Source organism: Manis javanica, chromosome 2 (genome assembly GCF_040802235.1).
Source record: "Manis javanica isolate MJ-LG chromosome 2, MJ_LKY, whole genome shotgun sequence".
NCBI classification, from domain to species: Eukaryota; Metazoa; Chordata; class Mammalia; order Pholidota; family Manidae; genus Manis; species Manis javanica.
In genome coordinates, this window is record NC_133157.1 from 200,550,176 (window position 1) to 200,572,988 (window position 22,813).

General features: G+C 40.2%; 1 protein-coding gene across 8 annotated transcripts in view; it reads right to left on the reverse strand.

The window, feature by feature from the left end:
• SAMD12 (sterile alpha motif domain containing 12) overlaps positions 1-22,813 on the reverse strand; it is a 392,988-nt gene that overhangs the window by 49,160 nt on the left and 321,015 nt on the right. Inside the window, exon 5 of one of the 8 annotated variants that reach the window (XM_073230000.1) lies at positions 3,627-7,132. The exons of the other annotated variants lie outside the window; for them this stretch is intronic. Coding sequence (XP_073086101.1) covers positions 7,128-7,132 — 5 coding nt within the window. The 3' untranslated portion in view covers positions 3,627-7,127. Of the gene's footprint in view, positions 1-3,626; positions 7,133-22,813 lie in introns of those variants that run through there. 8 annotated transcript variants of the gene reach the window in all.

The window sequence follows — 22,813 nt, forward strand, 5'->3', positions numbered from 1 at the left end:
AAATAAAATTTTTCCTTCTCGAATCTACTCCATGTTCTGCAATTCAGCTCCTATACAAAATGTAGTTGTGTTTTCTTCCCTATGATCATTTAAGACACTTACATACCTAATAATAAGAAATGCGATGGGAAAATGAAGGGAGCATAGCAGAATGCTAGCTACCAGGCGGGTCTGCTGATCCTTGGAGGACCAGGGCGGAGACAGGGTGCCCATGGAGGGAGGGGCTCTGCGTGATGACCTGGGCTGACGCCCTCCTCTAACAAATAAGGTGCTCATCACGGTCCGCGAAGCTGGGACATATCTGAGGTCCCACAGCTTGCTGTTGGCAGAGCCAGGGGATCTGTGTTGCTTTTCTTTGCCCGGACACTGCTCCTCTACCTAGATTTGCAGCCATTTGGTTCCCCCGTCCAGTTCTGGCACCCCTCCTTACTGCCTTTGTTTCCTTTTTGTTTTTGCTTCTCTTTTCTTCTCTCCTGCTTCCCTCATTTCTCTTTCTCCTTCTCTCTCTCATTTCTCTCACCTGCTTTCTTTTCCTTCCCTTTCCCACTCTCTTTTCTCTATCTTCCTCCCTCTCCCACATTCTCTCCCTGCTTCCTTCCATCCTGCTTGCCCTTCTTTATGCTTACCAGCTGTTGACTGACTGCCTACTATGGGCCAGCGGCCATACTAGGCACTGGGGAACACCCTGGGGTGGAGGCAGCCCCAGCCCCGCACCAAGCTGGGGGCTGTGCCACACTCACAGAGCACAAGTCAAGCCCACTGGGATCTCGCTGTCCCTGAAGCTGCCGCAGGCCCGTGGGAACGCCTGTGAGATGGGCAGTGTTTGAGAGCGCGGTGGCACTGCCGAGCCACGAAGAAGGACTCCGAGCACTGAGAAGCTGAGCTGAGCAGGCCCCTCAGGGGCAGCTTTGGGGTGGCAGGTGGAGACCACCTGGCCAGTGACACTGCCTGGATATTTCTGTGAACCAATTATTGATAACACACATCCAAACATAACCAGTCTTTTGTGTTTGCCAAAGCTAGGTGGAGCTGGCTGTGGCCCGTGTTTCAGTGAGAAGCCTCGTGGAGAGGCAGTTACTTGCAGCTCTCTGTTCACGAATGTGCAGTCTCACATGTGGTTCATTTCATGTGCCAACCTGACTGGGCCGCAGGGCACCCAGATGTTTGGTGAAATGGTATTTCTTGGGTGTGTCAGAGTGTTACGGGTGTGATTAACATTTGAATCAATGGACTGTAAAGCAGATTGCCTACCCTTGTGTGGGTGGGCCTAGCCCAATCCTCTGAAGGTCTGAGTAGAATAAAAGGCTGAGAAAAAGTTCTCCCAACGGTCTCTGAGCTGGGCCATCAGTCTTGTCCTGCCTTCAGGTTCAGACTTGGATGAGAAATTACACTCTCAGCTCTCCTAGATCTCCAGCTTACCAACTGCAGATCTTGGACTTCTCAGCCTCCATAATTGTGTCATCCAATTTCTTATAAATAAATCAATTTATCTCTTTTTCCCTTTCTTTCTCTCCTATTTATTCTGTTCCTCTGGAGAACCTAGATTAACACACCATGTGTCTAAGCTATGAGTTACAGAACCCTGTTTCCTCAATGCCAAAATGCAAAGAGTGGCAAGACTTATTTTGCACCATTTCTGTGCAAATGGTTAAATAAATAATCAATTAGTAAAAGATCATAATGTTCTGTGCTATGTATTATTAAAAAAAATACAATGTCCTATACTCCTTTGTACTTATGAGGCTTTCCTACACATTCTCTGTATCTCATGGCCTAGGAAGTTGCCTTGTAAACAGTAGGTCCCCAATTTGTCTTTGGCATCATTGCTGGTGACAGCAGGTATTTTGGGCAGTTGATGTACCTGCTGTTGCTGCTTCTGAGATGAGGCCATGTAGTAGTGTTACATTCTCCGTGCCTTGCATAATCTCCAACACTTAGTATACGTGTTCAGTTATTTGAACGAACAAAATGACTTAACCAGCTATCCTATCCACTAACCCTGGTGAGGCCTCAGAGAAGAAAGATAATGTGACCAATGTGTGGAGAGGTGTTTTATGTGAAATCAAAACCCACTTATTCTTCATTCTAAAATATTTATCCAGTACCTGCTATGCAACAAGAAGAAAATGCTCCCAGAATGGGAAATATAACACTTGGGCTTAGAGTTGATAACTGTTCCTTCTGCTAAAAAGTTCTTACATTTCAATCTTGTTGAAAGGTTCTAATATATCCAAGAAAATTGTCCCAAATACTGTTTGGAAATAGGCGAAGTTTAAATGACAATGACAACCAGCACCATAACAGTAATAATGCTTAACCCATAATCTCCTGCAAGTGAAAGAGATTCTATCTGTGTGAACATTGGCCACATCTGTGGTGGATGAAAGATGGAAGATGTAGGGGAAGCTGGTGGGAACGGTGGCCAGAAACCACTCATTTTAGACTATAACTTAAGTTTTGAAAAATCATTCTAGAGTCAATCCCCTATATGTCAAGTATTAGGTTGCAGTGAATGTTTCCACCCGGGGGTCTTTTGGGCCGTGGTTGACAGGAGGGTGAAGAACAGTTGCAAAACTGGCAGTGATGTAACACTCAATCTTCCCAACAGCCTTTATCAGGGCTGCAGCCTCCTTGTTGGAAGCAAGAAAGTTCCAGAGATGATGATTCATACTGTTTGGAAAGAGACAGTGAGCTATGTTGAAGGGATTTAAGTAATACCCCTTATGTCATCATCCCTCTTGCCACACCAGGCTCTTTGGAGACAATAATTAATAACACGTATCAAAATTGTTTCCATTCTCTCTGTCCTGGGGGCCTCCCTCCTTCTTCCCACACAACCCCCACCCCTTTTTTTCCCATGACAAATGAGTCACCAGCGTCCCTCTGCTTCCTACATGATCACACCACAGGATGAGCCTTTCAAACGTATCAGTGCCCACTGAACAGCCGAGTTGTTCTTGGGACCTGCCTTGGTCTCCTTGGCCTGCGTTCTTGCACCCTCCTCGGCCCCTCCCTTGCTCTGAGATTCCCTGATTGGTTTCACAGGCTGTGATGCACAAGGCTCTCGGTAGCTCCCCCTGTCCTTCCTCCTCCTCTCCCCTAGACCCACACCTCCTGGCCAGGGGCCCATAGGTCAGGCATTTCTAGTCCTTCCCTTTGGTTTCCCATATTTCTTCCCCACTGATTCCCCCAAATATTCTCTCAATCCAATTATCATTATGGGCCTCAATTTTGTTGACCTGATGCTTTTGGAATCTTGAAACCTGCACAGACTTTAAATGAATGAGCTCACAGAGTCACCTTCAGAGCTTAAGCTGCACCATTGTGGTGAAACCAGGATAAACGGCAGGCTGAGCTCCAGAAGGGGGGAAAACCAAATGCACCTGAATCTAAAAGGGGTTTGCCTCCTCCTTTATTTTTTGTCTTTAAGAAATATAATTTGTGTTCCATTCTTATTATAGGAAAAAAAACATTTAGATGAGCAAAAAAATAAATCAATGAAATAAAATGAAGTGACTCTACATCCTATCTTCAGGAGCTAGCTATTGTCAACATTTTAGTATCTGTTCTTCAGAATTTTTCTGGAAGTAGTAGATACAGGATAAATAAATAAATAAATAAAAATCTACATATGCATGTACACATATATTTATTTATTATATACAGAACTTGCTCTTTATGGCTAGTGTAAACATAGCCAACAAGTTTCAAATCGATTACGTTTTAGCAACTCTTTTTACATTTGCTACAAGAAGATATTTCCTCAGTGAAACTACTATTCTGGTGTTTATTTTCCCAGGCTAGAACTCAAAAATTAATCTAACCTATGAAGCATAAGAAGAACTTTTTCTAGTATAAAATGGATAAAACAGAATTAGAAAACCAGTTTCCCAATTTTAGTTCTGCCTTTATAAAATAAAGCCCTGCTATAGGTCAAGTTTCAGTCCAAAGCATGTAAGATTAATGGGAATGAAACCTCCATTTTCCTATCTTTAAAAATAAAGGTAATAATTCATATCCTGCAGACTTATAAAAATTCTCTGAAATTACATATATGAAAGTGGCCAGCACCTAGTAAGAATTCAATACACAGTTACAAAATGAGCAGCAGACCTCCATACCTTAATATCCCTGCATAGAGATGTGCTTTTCAGCCACAGACCCCGTGTCCACTGAGTCTTTTAGGGTATCTTGGATTTGAGCAGATTTCCAGAATTCAACCCAGGTTTTAGCAACTGCATGGCCCCTGCCTTTGTCTAAGCTTCCCCCACCCCATTTTCTAGTAGATTACTAGTCCTGAGTCCTGTGTGAGCTGAGCTCATCTCACACCGCTGTCCTGTCTGCTCATACTCAGACACACTGGCCTCAAGAAATTGCTGCAGATCCTGTGTAATCATCTCATTAGGAAAGGCATTCAGAACCACTGACTGCTGCTGCTCTTTGCTACAAATGGAGACAAAACAAAGCTAAGTACCCACTATGTTCCAAAGTTGCTCCATGAAATTCCTGCTCTGTTCTGGGAGCCTAAATGCCAGAGAAGCGGGATCCTTCACCCACAGCAGCCCATGATTTAATCAGGCACCTTCTGCCAGAAAGATGGTCAAAAGTCACCATGATAAAAAGAACCATTAACCCAGCCCAATTAACCAGCGACCTATCTGAAATGTCGAGACTGCAGAACCCAAGAGACACACAGAGATCTTTTCTGACTAATGCTGACTTTTTGAAAATACAAATAGATTGTTGCTATGTTCCAAGAATTCCTTTTTATTTCGAGGACTGGCTATTTTCTTGACTCTGGCCAGGTCCGATTGCCTTGATTTCTTTAATAGGACTCCTCCCTCAAAAGACCAGATGTCAAAAGTGGGGACCAGTCACAGCACCCCTGGGCTCATTCAGCCCAGGAGATACTCAGGACTAAGTATGGATTCTGGGCCAAGCCCTGAGGTGATCTTGCTACCAGAGTGGTCTCAGGTTTCAGAGTCCCAGGTGGAAACTGGTTAGTCTTGGCCTCATTTCTCAAGGGTTCAGCTGGTCCAGAATCACCATCTGGAAAGCTGTCACCCATGGGGACTGTTAAGACCAGTCATGACCTTGAGAAAATACAGCAAGTCAAAGCCGTTCTTCTCCAGGTGTTCAGAGGGCTATTGGGAACCTGATTCCTTTGTATTATGTACGAGCTATTTTTAAAAGAAATGCTTTCCTCTAACCTTACACACCATTCAGGTAAGAGTTCCCCTACAGGTTGCTTTATTCTGGTGTGAGGGATTATTCCTTGTTACAGCAGACAGAAATAGCCTAGCAACCTGGACAAGCAAGCTGTTAGAGATAACTGAGATTCTACCCACTGGTGTTAGGCAGACACTGAGAGACTTAACCTTTCCTCCTGTCCAAAGAAAGACATAAACCTTTGCAAGGGAGGAAATAAAAGGAGGTGGATTTGTCCCGTAAGCTGGTATCTGCAGGGCCATTCCCCATCTAAGGACTTAAAAGGAAGCTGCAACAGAACAGGAAATGGGTTGACAGTTGAGTCATTTTATGTTCCCCCCTCTGGGCTATTGCAGTTCTCTATGTGTGACGTGAAAGATTAACCTATGCTTTCATTCCAAACCACTTTTCCCATCTGAATTTTTGAAGTCCTTATCTTTGGCTTGCCGCACCTTACAGGAGTCTTTTTTCATACTGACAATTGGGAAGTGAGGTTATATTCTTGTTAGCTATTCACGTGTTTCCTACCACAAACATTTTTGAGCGCCCACTATGTGCCTGGCACCATGTCACTGTGGTAGGTGCTAATACATTAGGCTTATTTTACTTAAAATATCAAGGAATATCTTACTGGCTTACATTATACCAGATTCTGTGCAGCCCCACTGGTGATAGAAGAAATATATTACCCGCTCATATAATTTCCTTTCTGGAAACAGGAAGGAGAGGGTGGTGAGAGAATAAAAGACTAATTGTTTTCTGAAATGTTTGTACCCAACTGGCAGGACTGTCTGAACTATAATCAGACATTTCATCCCTCTCTTATTTTACCCTAAATCAAGGATATGGGAAAGTCGATGTGCTAATACCATACAGTTATATTATAATCACCATGACGACACCACACTCACCAGGCAGAGTCCCTAAGAGGAGAAGAACTGAGAACTGAGGATGAGAAGCCCTCTGCACGGCTCAAGTAAACCAAGTCCCACCTGCTAGGCTGCTGTACCCCCAAAATCAGAGACTGTGGATTCTTGTTTTAGATGCGTTCTAGGAAAGCTGGCTAACAGCTTCTAAATCTTCAGCAGATTAGAAATAGCAAATTAGTATACTTTGATGCTTACAGGAAAATGACAGCTGTCAGCCTCACAGGGAGAGAGGGAGGGAAAATAAAAAGCATGAAATGAAGACACAAGGTCTACAAAAACAGAGCAGGCCAGGGATGCAGGCAAATACTTTTAACATGTCTTAAAGATGTTATGATTACTACAGCCAGTATTCTAGCGTTATCAGTTCAGGAGCCCATGTTTAACAGACAGGGATGTGACCAACATATTTTAGGAAGATTTCCATCTAGAATGGTTAAAATCGAAAAAGAATGTTTAATGCAACTGTTCTACCCTAGGGCCGATGTTGCCATCCAGGGGACAACTGGCTAGGTCTGGACACATTTCTGGTCATCACACTGGGGGAAGAATGCTACTGGCATCTAATGGTTGGAGAGCGGGGCTGTCGCTGAGCACCCTGCAGTACCCAGGGTAGCCCCGCACACAGAGTTGTACTCGGGCCCCAACTGTGCTGAGTGCTGAGAGTGAGAGACACAGTTCAGTGGAATGAAATACTATTTAAAAAATTCACTGATATGGCCCATCTCAGCTGCTACTGAGGAGAAGGAGAAAGAGGCATCACTGCATCTGATCTGTCAAGGGCATCACACCTGTCAAGGCACCTCTGATTTAGTCGAGAGTCACAGTGATCTAGAAGAGAGCTGAGGGGGTAAGCACAATCTCCACTGCAGGGACAGGAGCGCTGAGAATTGAGGAGCTGAGAAGGCCAAACAGTGTTCCTAGTGATGAAGAGATGTTCTGACTCCTCATCTCATGCTGGCTCCCCACAACCAAGCTGTTTTTTCCATCCACTTATTCTAGAACAAAAAGGGAGAGTCAGAATCGTGCCAGGTGCTAATATATACCAAATTTCATTTTAATCAGTTAAAATGAAACTGTGGGACTCAGGCTCACATACAGCAGTTCTGATCATTTGTTCACTCATTTTCCAAAGAGCTGTGGTGCACGGAACACACACAAGCGGGTTGGAAGTGGCTTACACTGGCTTACTAAACATGGGGTGATGACTACAATGCTCCCCAATAATCCAAACAAAGCCTCACAAAATCCCAGATCCTTTCCCTGTGCATCTATACCTTATACTGTCCTTAGGCTGATGATCTCCCAACATCTTACATTTGTGGGATGTATATACTTGTCGTTTCCTCTGCCCCTGAGGACATCCCTCCTTCTCCTGTGACCCAGCAAACTCATATTCATTCTTTGAGATCCAAAGTAACTGTTCCCTAATAGCAGAGCTGCCAATTTTGCCATCCGGGCTCTCATTCTATGTTGCAAATACCAGTATGATGTTAATTACTGCCGGGTCACGTTTCTCTGTGTTAGGCTTCTCCCATTACTCTGGAGATCTTGAAGGAGCCCCATCCAGGGAGTGTTGGATTCTTCCCTTTGCCCTCTCCAGCCCCTTCTCCACTCTGCTCCAGGCTCTGGGAGGCTGACCTCTGCAGACTGCACTGGTGGGATTCCCTTTGCCTCCAGCTTCCGGGGGGATCTGCTAATGGGCAGCGCCAGCGGGAGCTGTAGAAGGCAGGAGAGGAGTGCTATGGGAGTTTATCTTCACCTGCTACTTCCCTGGCAGGCCATCCTGGATGGCGGTAGCTCACCGCCTGACGATGATGCATCTCTCCAGGGTCCAGGACTCACTCTTCCCTCTTGTTCATTTAGGCCAAGGGGTGGTAATGTCTCCCCACCGTCATGATGCTTGGGGTATGGCACCATCCCTTGTGACATTATTTAAGCCCAGTCCAAATATTTTGCAATTAGCCCCTTTTTAAAAGTCTCCTAAAATAAAATTAAGCTATTTCTCTCCTTTTACAATACTCCTACTCATTTTAGTATCCCCGTGTCTAACAATCTATCTGACCCAAAGAAGATGCTCAATAGATAATCACTACAAATGTAAATGAATAAATACAGATGTTGCAAAAAGAATTTTACTGCCAGTCTTAGAATTTTCCCTTTGCCAGAAAAGCTGCTCTCATCAAAGGCTTCGATTTCCTCAGAAGGAGTGAATTGCTTTTTTGAACTTGACTAGACACAGTACCACTTATTAGCATGGTTGCTGTTATTTTCAACTTTAAGGAAAACAGAAATAGGGCGACGTCTGTACTGTCCCTGGAGCATCCAACAATTCTGAATTCTTCATTACTAACCTCAAACATGAAACAAAATCAAAGCACAAAACGTCTGTCCTAACCACCTCCTGGTCAGAAAATATCCACCTCTGAAGATTGACATAATGACGGCTGAGTAGACAAGAAAGGGGAAAGAAATTCAACGAGCTGCTCACATTTCCACAGAAGTTTTCACCCAAAGTGAGCATGACACATTAAATGAGCATCAGTCTCAAAGACCTTCTTTTAGAACCTCATTGGTAGTTGTGTTTCCTAAGTTAGCAAATGCCTGCTGTTAATGTGAAAATTGGTTTCAACTTAATTTGGCAGCCAAGAAAACATTATTTTTTTGTAGCTATTATCACCCGCCGTTAGAGCTTTCCCACACTGTCAGTAACTTGTAGGGTTAATAGCAATTATAGCTACTGACCATTCACAAAGTTTTTGAAACAGGTGGCAGGTCCTATACTGGGGGCTTTTCAAAGGTCATATTTACAACAATACTACAGGGCAGGTATTATCCTGGCATGCTACAGAGGGCAAAGCTGAGCCCGTGGGAGGCTACTTGCAGAGGTGGGATTTAAATCCAAGTATGCTGACACAGAAACCACAGGGTGGAATCTGCTCTTCTCTGATCAATAGCCACTCACCCCGAGGGTCAAAGACAGACAGATAGACACCCAGGGACTTGGGAATTTTCAATCCATTATATACTAATTCTTTCAGCGTGGAAGTGTTTAATTTTCAGTCTGCTTGGGGAGACCAAGTCACTTAGTTCAGAGTGCGGGTTTGTGATGACACCAAGGAAAAAGGTAAAGAGAAAAAACATTAGAGAGAGAGAAAGGCAGAATTAGAAAAAAAAAAAAGGCCATGTCACAAAGTTTCCAAGGTAAAGGTAAAGTGTTTTCTATCTGGTAATGAACCACCATTCATATTTCGGTTAACAGTCTAAGAAACTTCCCCACCAAGAGAGAAAGCTCAAGGTCTGTGCGAACTTGTCTGTCTCTTTAAATGTCACCCAGCCCTAAGATATTACAAAGAAAATACAATGCAGAACAGATGGAACAGCATAAAGCAGATGCAGGTCTGAAGTCTAAATAGAGGCGAACAATTCTTCACTTAACAACAAGAAAATGAGGTGGCTGCACAGACAACATGGAAAAGCAGCAGCTTACAGGAGAGAAGTTACTGGGAAACGTATGCGTTACCACAACTGAACAGATTACGTCATGGCATTTGAAATGTCATCCCTGTATGTCTTCCAGGGGTACAAAACAGCCTTCCATGGACTACTCAGTAGGAAAGCTAAAGGAAATTTGAAGACTTTCAGGTCTGGGTAGATAATAATGCTTAGAAACAAACTACCCAGGGTTTCAATGGGCTTCTAGCCTAGAGTTCAGGTATTATAATTATTTTCTATACCAGGGGAGGCACCCAAATAATCTTAATAAAAGATTAGATAAAGAAGAGATGTTATTTCTCCCAAGTTTTAAATTTAGTCTTACATTTATACTTCTCAACATTTTGCTTTATGAATATTTCCAAATGTACACAAAACTAGAGAGAATACTATGTACCCATGTCACATGCTACCTAGCTTCAAAACCATCAGTGTCCGGCACTCTTGTTTCATTTATTACTCCATCTTTACTTATTTTTCTTGGAATTTTAAATTAGTCTTGATAACAGCTTTTTCTTTGTTTCCCTGTAAAATATGCCTACTTCTTATAGTTGGTGTGGGGAAGAAAAAACTGTAAGATGTTAGGCACAGAATCTTGCAGAAGGGAAGTGGTCAATAAATGCTCATTTTAATTCTTAGGTGTGGATGCATAAAAATAATGGCAGAGGATGTGGAAAGATGACACTTACGCTGTCAAATGAGGGGGCAGCACAAAACAGGACAGGAAAAATTGGATGCTTTTAGGGAACTGGCACTGCTTGGGAAATGTGAAACTTCTCAGACACACATTTAACTGAAATTAAGTAACAGAATTCTGTTCCAAGACCCAGAGACATGTACGTCCGAAAAAAATTTGTTAGTGAGTCAATCCACATGTTTGAGTGCTGGCTTTTTGTTTTCAATATTGCCCTAAATGCCATCAAAAGATGGAAAAAAAAACATTTATGGTAACTTCTATGAAGTTAAGACTTCAATGATAAAGGCAGAGCAACTACAGGAGAAAGATCCCAGTAAAGATAAAAAGGAGCACGTGTGAACATACCAGTCAAGAATTTTCTATGTGATGGCTTAAGAGATGCTGAGTAATCAGTCCTGCTCTGAGGCAGCACCAGTGAAGTGGAGAGCAGTGGTGGTGCCGGTGAGGCAGGGAGACAGGAATAGAGATGGTGCTCAGTCAAGGCGCTGACAGTAAATGCATAAACAGTCCTTAAGAGGCTTGCACAAAGTGCAGATGCACCCACCACTGTTCTCTGAAACCACAGGAAGATGATGGTTTTAATCATGTAATTTGAGACTTCCTTTACTTTGTGAAAGCTAAAGCCATATTCCAGTGCGACTGAAATAGTGTATATTCTGTTGTTTCTTAACATGTTTCAGTTTTATTTTCTGCCCAAGTCCAATTTTCTTACTCTGCTTCTTAAGACCGCCTGCAAAAACCAACACAATCTTCTAGTTGGTTCTCTATCCTTAAACAAATGACTGTTGGGTAACCACTCTCACAGCTTTTGTGCTATGGGAGCCTTTGCTACCCTTTGAGGTGTTTTTGGAATATCAACACTGACACGTCATCCTCCTGCTCCTGTCCCTCCCAAGTTCCGCTATAGGATATGTTCAAATCCTGGACTTCTGCCCATCTTTTAAAAAGTTTTCCACCCTAAAATGTGTCCTCATACTTCAATGTAATGATATAAATAATCACATATTGGAGTAATCTTTTGGTTTTTAAAGCCAAAAAGGGAAGATGACATTTTTTTTTTTTTTATAGAAAACATTCTCCAAGTCCTGGTGACTTACCACAAAGGCTTCTGGATACTCATAGCTGGTTGTTCTCTAAAGCTGGTTAAGATAACCAGTAGAGTGAAAATAAGATTGTTGCCCTATGTACAAGGGTGAAATAGGTGAACGGAAGGCCAGAAAGGGAAGAAAATGAAGTAAGTGTTCTAGAGTGAGCACTCAAATTTCTGGGACCGTGACATGGGCATCAGCATCATTTTACACATGTCCCTAGAGGGCTTCTGACGCACCCCAAAATTTCCTTTCCCTGTAGCTGTTCTTTTCTGGTTGGCTGAATTGATGGAGAAGGGAATGATGCTGAAATGCCAGGGCAAAGCCCTGGCAGGATCGCAAGGAGAGGTGAGGATGTAAACTGAGACGTAACTGTCCTTTGTAGAAGGTGAAGACCACCAGCTGAGTAGGGTTAATTCCTCAAGTACCTTCGTATGACCTGTACTATATTGCTCTTCACATGGCTACTGAAAGTTTTATTATCCTTCAAAGGGAAGGGCTCCGGTAATGTTGCTCAACTACTTCCAATGGTGATTACCTACGAGAGTGGAAATGGACTGCAATGAGGCATCTTCATAATGAGAACATCCTGAATTCAGTTATCCCAGTGTTATCATCACTACTAAACTTGCTCAGTATTCCCAGCTCTCCTTAGGACTTGTACATCTTCAAAACATCCACAACTGGCTAATGGATTAGGACTTGGCCAGACAGCGCCAGGTGGCTAATTGGCAAAGCAATATCTCAAAGAGGATTTGTCTTTAATTATGGACATTTGACATCCTTATGGAGGTTTTACGAGATATTAAATACATTTTCACTAGACATCCATTGAAGCCATATGGCAGCCTTGAACATGTAGAACAAATTGAGCATAATGAAGCATTTATTTATTTATTTATCTTAGAATGGCAAGATGTACTGCTGAGGACACTTTACAAGTTGAGGTTAGAAACTCAGGAGTGTAGGTAGGAAGCATTCTTTCAGTACTGCTTTAAGATGGATGGAGGAGGCTACAAGGGCAGAGGTCAAAGGCCAAAGAGAGAAAGAGCTCTAAGACCAATTCTTTGTATTCCAAGAGGAAAATCAAAGACATAAAATAAGACAATGCCGACATTGTGTGTCCTTGTATTCACCCAGTAAGTCGGCTGCAACTGGAATCCCTCTCTTCGGGGGCATTCAGTCATTTAACTCAACACTTACTTAGAATCTGTTACTGTAGCAAGCGATATGGATCAGATCACAACAGGTTCATGGACACCTAAGTGGTCTAGGAATAGGCATCAGGGACTCTGAGATTCTCCTAACGTGTATGTAAAATCTGAATGTATGTAAAAAACAAAGGAATTTTTCTGAAGAGTGGGTCCACAGCTTTAATGAGATTAAAAGCTTCATGACTAAAAAAGTTTAATACAGACCTCCATACCCAGGACTGTCAGACAGATGATGTAAAATACTAAAATAAGTGAACAGAGATCGCCCCCTCTCTGTCTTTAAAGTAAAAGGCATATATTCTATTTATTCCGAACAAGGTAGGTAAGTAGTCTCTTCAAACCCCAGGGAATTTTTCAAGCCTTATGATGCCATGAGTCTCAGAAAGTAATTTTTTATTATCTGTAAGATCAAAAAGATCCTGAAGAAAGAGAACCAAAAGTAGAAGATAAACAAAAGCAGTTAAAAGTGAGATGTTCTGAGAGGGCTGAGGCCTTCTGGTTCCTATTATTCCTAAGCTAAGGTCCAGCATCTCATCAGCTGGAGAGGAAGGTGTCACCTCCACGGCCTGTGGACATGGTGGTTTCGCCAGGAAATGCAAAGACGGGGAGAAGCCTCGCTGTACCTCCTTACCTCTGGCTGCTGAGACACTCTCCCTAATTTGGCTTTTCAGTGCATATTTCCATCTTACTGTATTGATCAGTTTGAAATTGAAATCATATAGATTTTTTAAATCAAACATATCCAGGCCTTACTTTAAAGAACTGAATTGTTCAAGATCTGCTACAGAAACTGTCCTACAAGATCCCTCCTCCCTCTCCATAATCCCCCCCTCCTCCAACAGATTATTTTGGCATTTACCTCCATATCTCTAAATCATATACTTAGAATGCTACTTTAAAAAAAAGGGTTCCAAACTTGTAAAATTTGATTTCCCTCTCTGAACCCAGAGGATTTACCTCTCTCTGCTCCTGCCCCTTCCTATCCCCTCTTCAATGGAACACAGTGATTTTCATTAAAGCAACATTCCGTGCTCAAAGTCTTATACTATTTAAATGTCACCAATACTGATCATGGAGGAAATGACCACATCACAATTCCTTTCCTGCATGATTACTGTTTTCCTGGGAACTAATAATTATCTTGTTCTTAAAATTCATTAGGTTCTCCAAATATTTATCACTGCCAATCAAAACTCTCCACCAGTTGTCTAAAAACCCTCTGAAGACAGTCCACACTCCAGGTACTCTATCAGTTTCATTTCCTGCAGAAAAGCCTCTCCTGGCGCTTGACCTCCACTGTGCCTGGTGGACCCCATTCCTAGAGGCTAGTTTATCTTTTTTAGAATAAAGCAACACTCATTGGCCAGGATGGGGCTGCAGCAGTCCCCTGAATATAAGGAATGGGGATTGGAATGTTTCTCAAACTTCACAGTGATCTTTTTTATATTGCCCAGATATTAACCTCTTGGCCTGATAATATTTACCATGTGTCCTCTGCTTTCAGGCTTCTGAAATTTGTGTACTGGCATCTTCCCTTTTGTCTTCTATGTCTTGATAGATACATGCCCTTAACAATGTTCTTTGCTGTTGTTTTCCTGTTTTTGTTTGTTTGTTCTTTTTTAGGTAGGGAACAAATGTAAAACTATATATGCAGTCCGTGTTCACTGTTTTTGTGTTTTAGAAATCAATATTACAGAAAGCCCAGGCAAGTATTTTAAGTAGGCATTTCGCCAACAGCTATTTATAAGACAATAACCAACATACACTTATCTGTAATTTACAGGTGCAGAAAATGAGGCGCATTCTACTTCAGATATGTCATTTGCTATGTTGATATAAATATAGAACACTTAATGCCTCAGTCTAGTTTTCACTTCACCTTCCTAATTTTAGGCTTCTGCACAGCATTGCCTTCTTCATAGTCGATGGCCACTTCCCGGTCCCAAATACCTGAGAATTGCTTCAGTCAATCAATGCCTTGTCACGCTCTATTACAGCTGATCAATGTGGGCAATGAGGTGGAAGCAAGAAGTTTTATTCAATTAAGTTTTTGGCCTCTTTTATTGACCCCAATATTTAGGTAGTATTTACAGAACTTCTATACCCCTCTCATCTAATTTATTCCAGCTAGCAAAAATTGCTTGCATAAAAACACCTGCACGTACCTTCTTTCATAGGTTCAGGTTGAGTCCATCAGCATGAACAGGTCTGGATCTTAGATTCATCTCTGCCCCTGTTTGTATGATTTGGGGTATATAAATCACTACCACTCTAGGCATTTCTGATCTGTGCAATGGGAGTTGTTAAGACTCACAAACTGGTATTCCATGGGTCAACTGGGGTCAGCAGACACTTAGGATGGCTGGAAGAATAAAAATATTTTTTGGAATTTGATTGCCTTTAGGGGTGGTTGGGGAGGGGAATGTACTCCCTAGTTTTTTGCAGCGGTTATTATTTCCCACAATGGCAACATCACTAGGTTGTTCACGAATTCCTGTGTATTTTCTGCTCCCTAAATGCATTTGAGGAGTTTTGCACAATGACTATTCTCTCATGCCTCCTTTAGCAATAAAGTTCTTTGAATTTATGGACATTGCAAATAACTTTAGCCAAAATACCCCACCATCCTGGGGGTGGCAGAGGTAACTACCTAAAATCAGGAGGAGAATGTTATAAAATAAAGTGAACTTCCTCTCCTTCTGTATGTTTGTCTATTTTTCTTTGATCAATACCTGAGAACTAGTTGACAGCTCTTTCTATATATTTCCATTTCCTGAACGGACATTAGTGTCAGCAATATCATTATTACCCACTTTCTTTTCTCCTATCTCACTCTATGTGGTTGTCATATTCAGATTGTGAATTCTCAGAGGGTACGATGGTCTTGAGTTATCATATTTCTTTTCTGAATGTTTATTTGGAGCACATTTTTGCACTGTACACACAGTACACTGAATGGAAACATTCCTCATTTTCATTTGGCCTTTTTCAGGGAAGGTTAGGGAGCCACAGAAAATGCTGTATGCTGAAGTGTAGTACTTTCTGGAGCCTGGCCATTATAAGGAAAATTAATGACATGGATATAAGACAGTCTTTCCTGGCAGTCTCCTTTGCACCTCCTTGACCATTCTCTGGATCATACACTTAATCTTATAACCCCCAAGACAACAACACTGACGTAGATCCTGGATTACAGAGAGAAAGGACATAGCAAAAACAGAGAACAAGGAGAGAGAGAGAGAAAATATTCATATCATGAGCAAGCCAAGGGGTAATTGCTTCAGCTGAATATAATTATTGCATAGGTGGAGGCCACAGGAGTTTCAAGTTTAAGCCAAATGGAGTGGGGGAAAAGTTATCACATGTCTTATTATCAGACTGGGGAGCCATGATTCACTGGTGGATTTCTGACTGCTAGAATGCAAGGTAAGAGAGGGAGTGGAACCAAAGTAATTTTTAAGAATCTCATATGTCACCCGGATAGTAGCAGCTTATGTATGTTACCTCACTGAATTTTATTTTAGGGAAAGGGTCTGTGATGACTGGACAAAGTAGATGGTTAACTAATCAGCCTGAGAGGCAAGGATGGCATAGCTCAGAGTTAAAAGAGACAAGAGAGTGGAGCCCTCTTCCATGTCCCTGTGATGAACTTGGACAAAACTAGGGTATGATAATTGTGAAACAGATGCCAATACATGGCCTTAAAGGAATCCAGTGAGTGTTCAGGACTCCATCACATGCCTCTCCACCCAAAGGCAAAACAAGGAATTATAATGAACAACGCAGATACACAGGTAGGAAAATGGAGAACCTGCGTCAGGGAATATGTCCTATGAAAATCGGGCTGAGCATCATGGAAATGGGTACAGTCCTGAAGTAAGGACATCTATCTCCAGGAGGTCATAATTAAAGGGAATGGAATACAGCCTGAATCCATGACAGTAAGAGTGGCTATATGCAGTGCCTACTTTGTGCCCAACATTTTCCTTGAATGGAATGCACACATAAGCTATTTCATTTCATAACGATCAATAATAGTTAACATTTATGCAGTACTTTTTAAATTCTAGGCTGGTATCATTTTGTTTAATTCTCACCCCCACGGTGTGAGGCAGGTATTAACAATTTCTTCTTTGGAGACAAAGAAATACCTCAGAGAAGTTCAGGTAAATTAATTTGCAAATGACTGAGTGAGCATGTGGTTATCAGCGCTGCATGACACATACCATTGGTTATAAGAAGTGAAAGTGTAGATTTAGAAGAATGAAGGAAAAAAAATAATTTGGCCATGGACAAAATAAGCACAAAGGAAAATAAATGATTACTCTGTGAGCTTTCTTGCACACAACACTAGTAACTCTTTTATCATGGATGATATGTCAAGGAAGAATGCATAGTCCATCCACATGCATAATGATTTGTTTGTTTTGCTTTATATACAATGAATATTATAAATACAAAATGTAGAGTCTAACTACTACTACTACTAAAAACACCTGTATATCTATTACGAGCTTATGATCTAGAAAACTGTACACAAGCCCTTCTCTGATCCCTTCCTTTGAGCTCCCCACAGACGTAACCAGATGCTGAATTTTGTGTTAATCATTTCCTTATTTTTCTTTACAGTTCACATATATATTATATTAAAAAATATTAAGATTTGCCTGCTTATGATATAAACTTCATATACATGGAATGATACTATATATGCATTCTGTTGTGATAAGCTCTTTTGTTCAACATTATTCATCCATGTAGACACACAAACAAGGTTCATTTGTTATCCTGCTGTTTAGGGGCTCATTACATGAAGATGCTGCAACTAATTTATCCATTCTAAGTCACAGGAGAATTGGATCATTCCTAGTTTTCTTAAAAATCAAAGCTGCTATGAACATTCTGGTACATGTTTCCTGGTATACAAGTTATTCTCTAGGCCATGTTTCTCCAGACTAGAACTTCCAAATTATATTGAAGAGAAGAGGTGAGCTCGCATCCTCATTGTGTTTTTGATTTTAAAGGGGCTTTAAAAAATATTTCACCACTGAATATGATGCCAGCCAAAAGTTTTTTGTAAATATACTTATCAGGTTTCCATTCTATTCCTAGCTTGCTAAAATTTTTTTATGGTTGTTAGAATTTTATTGAATGATTTTTTTTTGGTATGTATTGAGATGACAGATGGCTTCCTCCTGTAACCAGTTGATATGATGAATTACATCAAATAATTGTCTAATAATGAACTTCCAGGGATAAACCCAAATTTATAACATTTCAAAATCCATTGCTTAATTTGGTTTGCTAATGTTTTTTTTTTACTTGTTAATGTTCCAGATATTTGAATGGTATTTTTATTTTCTTAAACTGTCTCTGTCAAGTTTTGGAGTCAAGGTTAATATTGGTCTTGTAGAAAAATATTCCCTCTTTTCCTATTTTCTAAAAGAGTTTGTGTATTTTGGAACTGAATATTTGGCATAACTCATATGCAAGACCTTCTTGTCTGGGACTTTCCACAAGGAAAACATTTAATTATGATTTCATTTATTTCATGGTTATAGACCATTCAGATTTTGTATTTTTTCTCAAATTAGTTTTGATAATTTGTATGTATTTTTAGAATGCACATTTTACCCAAATTTCAACTTTGTACTGCTTAATTTATACTTTTGCTTTATTATCTGATTAATTTCTTGTATACTTGTAATTACAGACCCCTTTCTTCATTTCTGATGTTTATTTGTGCAATTTCATTTTTTTGTGATCAACCTTGTTAATTCATGATTCTTTCCAAAAAATGGACTTTTGATACTGGTGCTCTCCATTTTTGTTTTTATTTCATTAGTTTTTGTTATCTTAATTTTTCTACATTGTTTCTGGGTTTACTCTGTGATCTTTTTCTAAATTTTTTAGTAGATGATTGGCTCACTATATATTTTTTTCTAATATAAGCATTCAAAGGCTCTAAATTTCTCTTTAAGTATTACTTCAGCTTCACCTAACATATATTGTTAGGTAGTACTTATATTATGATTTAATTTCCATAGCTTCCATCAAGATTTGTTCTTTGACCCTTAGGATATTTAAAAGTAGAATTTTAAGTGTCCAAATGTGTGTGTTTTTTATAACTGTTTACAGTTTGTATGATAAGATGGATTCTTTAACATTTGTTGAGACTTGCTTTATGCCTTAGAACATGATTAACTTTTATAAATTTCCTGTGTTTCCCTCAAAGGACTTTCTCCTCTCCAATTTTTGGAAGAGTGTTCTACGTATGTCCTGAGGTCTAGCTTATTCATGTGTGGTTCTGATTTTCTATGTTCTATTGAAAACCATAAGTAAAAATTTCCTACTATTGAGTTGTAATTTATTTTTGATATTTGAAGCTATACCATTCATTACATGCAAATTCAAATTATTAGTTTCCTGAGGAATGTTAACTCTTAAGAAAATTCAGCATACCTCTTTATTTCTAGCATATCATTTTTGCCTTTAATTCTATTTTTGTTTGCTATTATTACTATTATATTAATGAAGGTTTTCTTTAGGTTAATGTTTGCCTGGAATACTTTGTTTAACCTTTACTCACAACCATTCTGTTTCTCTTATAAACAACATATAGCTGGAATTGGATGGTGTGTATGTGTATATATTTTACTCTATTTTGACAAATCTCTGTGTTTTAATAGGGAAGCATGCTACAAATGCATTAATCTTGGTTACTGGAGTTTCGGGATTCACTTCTACAACTTTATTTGGTGGTCTGTTCCATTTTTTCTATATTTTGTTTATTACCACTTTTCTTTATTGACTTCTTGAAGATTCTTTTTGAAGTTTTTCTCTCTCTTTGCAGGTTTTCCTCTACATACTTAGAACTTACAGACTACATGTAAAGTCCATCCCTTGGAGGCATGAAAAGCAAGTCTTTTGTGTATGTGTGTGTGTGTGTTTCCTAATTCACATACTGAGGATGTCACCCTTTGGGATCCTGGCTTTTTGGGTTTTTTTGTGACGAACATCTGATTCCACCTCCTATCTCACTCAGGGTCCAGACTTTAACTCTTGTCCATCTCTTTCTCACTTTGGGTATAACTCCAAAACCTAGATCACAAAATTCCTGCTCTAGGATTTGCTTACCCCTGTGAAGTAGAGCTTTCTGGATGTTTCTTGACTTTTAACTGTTCTCCTTTATTTCCCATATCTCTAAATCTAATCTCTATATCTATTTATTCTTCTATCATCCTAGCACATTTAAGTACAAACTGGGAGGGTTTTCTTTAAACATCTGGTCATTTAACTTACTAGAAATGGAAGACATGCTTTGGTTCTGATGTAATCATTTCATTATATAGTTTTGACAGGTTTATGGAGACCTGAGACAAAGGGGGAAAAGTAATATATTAGATTTGTATGTCTCCTGCAAAATTTGCAGAATTCTACTCTCAGGTGATACCCTTTAGGGATCAATGAAAAAAAGGGATTTAAGTCTAATAAAATGCTTTTCTTTCACTATGTATATTATTTTCACATACTATATTTAATGCTTATAACTCTATGAGATAGCTATTATCTTGTTTTATGGATGAAGTATCTGAGACCGCATTTGAGGTTATTAAATTACTGAACTGGGATCAAACTCTTGCCTGTCTTATTCCAAAGTCCATGCCCTTTCATGAATCATGCAGCCTTTCCCTAAAGAATCCCTCTGAGGGATTCTTTTCAGAGGTGGTAAAAACAACTCTGGTTAGTCTTTCACTGGTAATTTTCATAGCAAACAGTGAAGCTATTTACCCAGCATTGGTTAGAACTCTGCTAATTGCTAGCACTAATTCTGTTAGCAAACATGGTATTTATCAGCCCCAGGGAGAGTCCAGATTGTGAGAAAACATAAACAGTGATAACATAAACAAATGCTTTCAAAGCAAACTATTTTTGGGATCCTAGTGTCAAATCGTCTTTATTTTGGTCATTCTTACTTTTGACCACATAGCTCATATTTAACACTCTTTAAACCTCTGAGGGGAATTAAGTCTTCCATAAAATCTCCTGATGTCACTTCATATACTGAATCTCTTAAAATACATGTATCTGTTTATGCAAGCAGCCTTGGAGGCTAAGCCTAAATTGTTATAGAAGGCGACCTTGCCATGTCCAATGGGTGACCCAAGAGTGCCACAGATAAGCTCATCTTATTTTATCTCTATGCTTTATACACTATGGAACTTAACCATGGGCAAAGGGCTGAGAAGTTCTTCTCTCAAGGGAACTGAAGGGCATTGTTTCCACCTTTCCACATGCCCTCTTTTCTCTAGCTGAACCTGAAAGATGAGAGCGGATCCAAGAGAGCTCCAGCATCAGGGAAGCTTAGAGAACAAACCATAAAGATGGCACATGGTGTGTTTTCATTGGTCATTAGCTACTGCACCAGTGGAACATGACCATTTCTGCTTAAAACCAGGTTGGAAGCAAGACACTTTGTTTTCAAGCTATCTGAGAAGGGGTGAGAGTTTGGATCACTGTACTTTAGAGGTCAGTGATCACAAATGCAAACCAAGCCAGGCAAGTTTTCTATTTCAAGGCTTCAGACATGATCAACAAGACCAACACGGCAGTATAAAGTGAAGGGAATTCAAGGGCATTGTTTCCATTATACGAAGCCATGTGGATTTGCAAAGTGATTCCTGAGTTGTTGTCATACCTGGGTTATAAAAGGGTCTAAGTCCTTTTCTTCATGCAAGGTTTGCCTCCAAATTTAGAGAATTCAGAGAAAATTTGGAGGAAAAAAGGGATTACTGTGATCTCCCAGTGGGTGTCTCAAGTTCTGTTATTAAAATAAAATGGGTGTGTTTACATAATCTGGGCATTTAGGAAAAATATGACACAATTCTGTGTAATTTTCCCCACAGAGTTGAAACTGAACAAAAATCAACTACACATCTGGGTCTGGGGCTGCTTCAGCCTCCAATGTAAGAATGAAGATGAATTCCACGTGATCAAAAAGCTTAAAAGTGCTCACCCCTGACAATTTGTTTCCTCTTTGGAATGCAAACATAGTATCTTCTTTTGAAATATAAATTACAATAAGCTGGTGTTAGTTTTATTATCTCTAAGACCCTCTAGTGATCAGACCAATATCCTTTTATTACTTATAGAATACTCATGATAAGAAAAATATCCTAACACTTTTCTATGCTTGTAACTGGAATGGAAATCTAGATCAAACTGGGGTGGGCCTGTGTGTATTTTAATATTAGGCAATAATTATACATTATCATCTTCTCATTAATATTTGAGATTAACATTGATTAGAAATGGCTACATGAGAAGTACGCAAACACTGTATCTTTTTAAAACTGATTTTAATCACCTATTTCTGATCCTTATTTGAACTATGCTTTGAACTGTGGCAAAGACTACAGCTCGCAGGTACAGAATGGAAACAGTTAAGTCTCCCACTATTTTCTTGTTTTGACATTTTGGGTGCATTGCTGGTGCTTTATATACGTAAGAGGGAATAAGTAAAAAGCCGATTTTAGCATAATAATCTGGGAATGCACATTTGATGCATTTTTCTGATTTCTACACAGTACAATCTTGTCCCCTGTGCGTCTGAGATTTGTCTCTTTTTAGGGCAGCCAAGGGTAGATGAACCGATTGGCCCTGTGGGATTCATTCAGCAAAGAGGGAGCTGGTTAGCAGACAACTTGAGAACAGACAGCAACACATTCAAACACATGGATGCATATGACTTAATTTGGCAAATTCTTGTCTGCAATGATTCCCATTTAAAGGATACTACTGAGATCCCAGATTGACCTTTGCACTCTCCACTTGCCCATGGGACCTGGCCATTTTAGCAATGATGATGGTGGGGGAGGGGAACACAGTAAATGCTTGTAGGCTGTATTCTGTTGCAAGTGCCCAGATAAACCACAAAATCAATAGCCATAACATTTTCTTTAGCTGAACAAGCAATACCAAAATCAAATCTCTGTGTAAATGATAACACAATTCTTAGTCAAAACAAATGTTAGTCCAGTTGTTAGGGTGTCACAACAAATGCAAGCAATTCCCCTAGTACCATTTGGTAGCCAAGCAACTTGGAGAGGAGCACCGTCATTCAAAGCATGTAGAGCTCATCTCTAATTTGCCACATGGTGCACTCTGGGCTACAAGGGCCAGGAT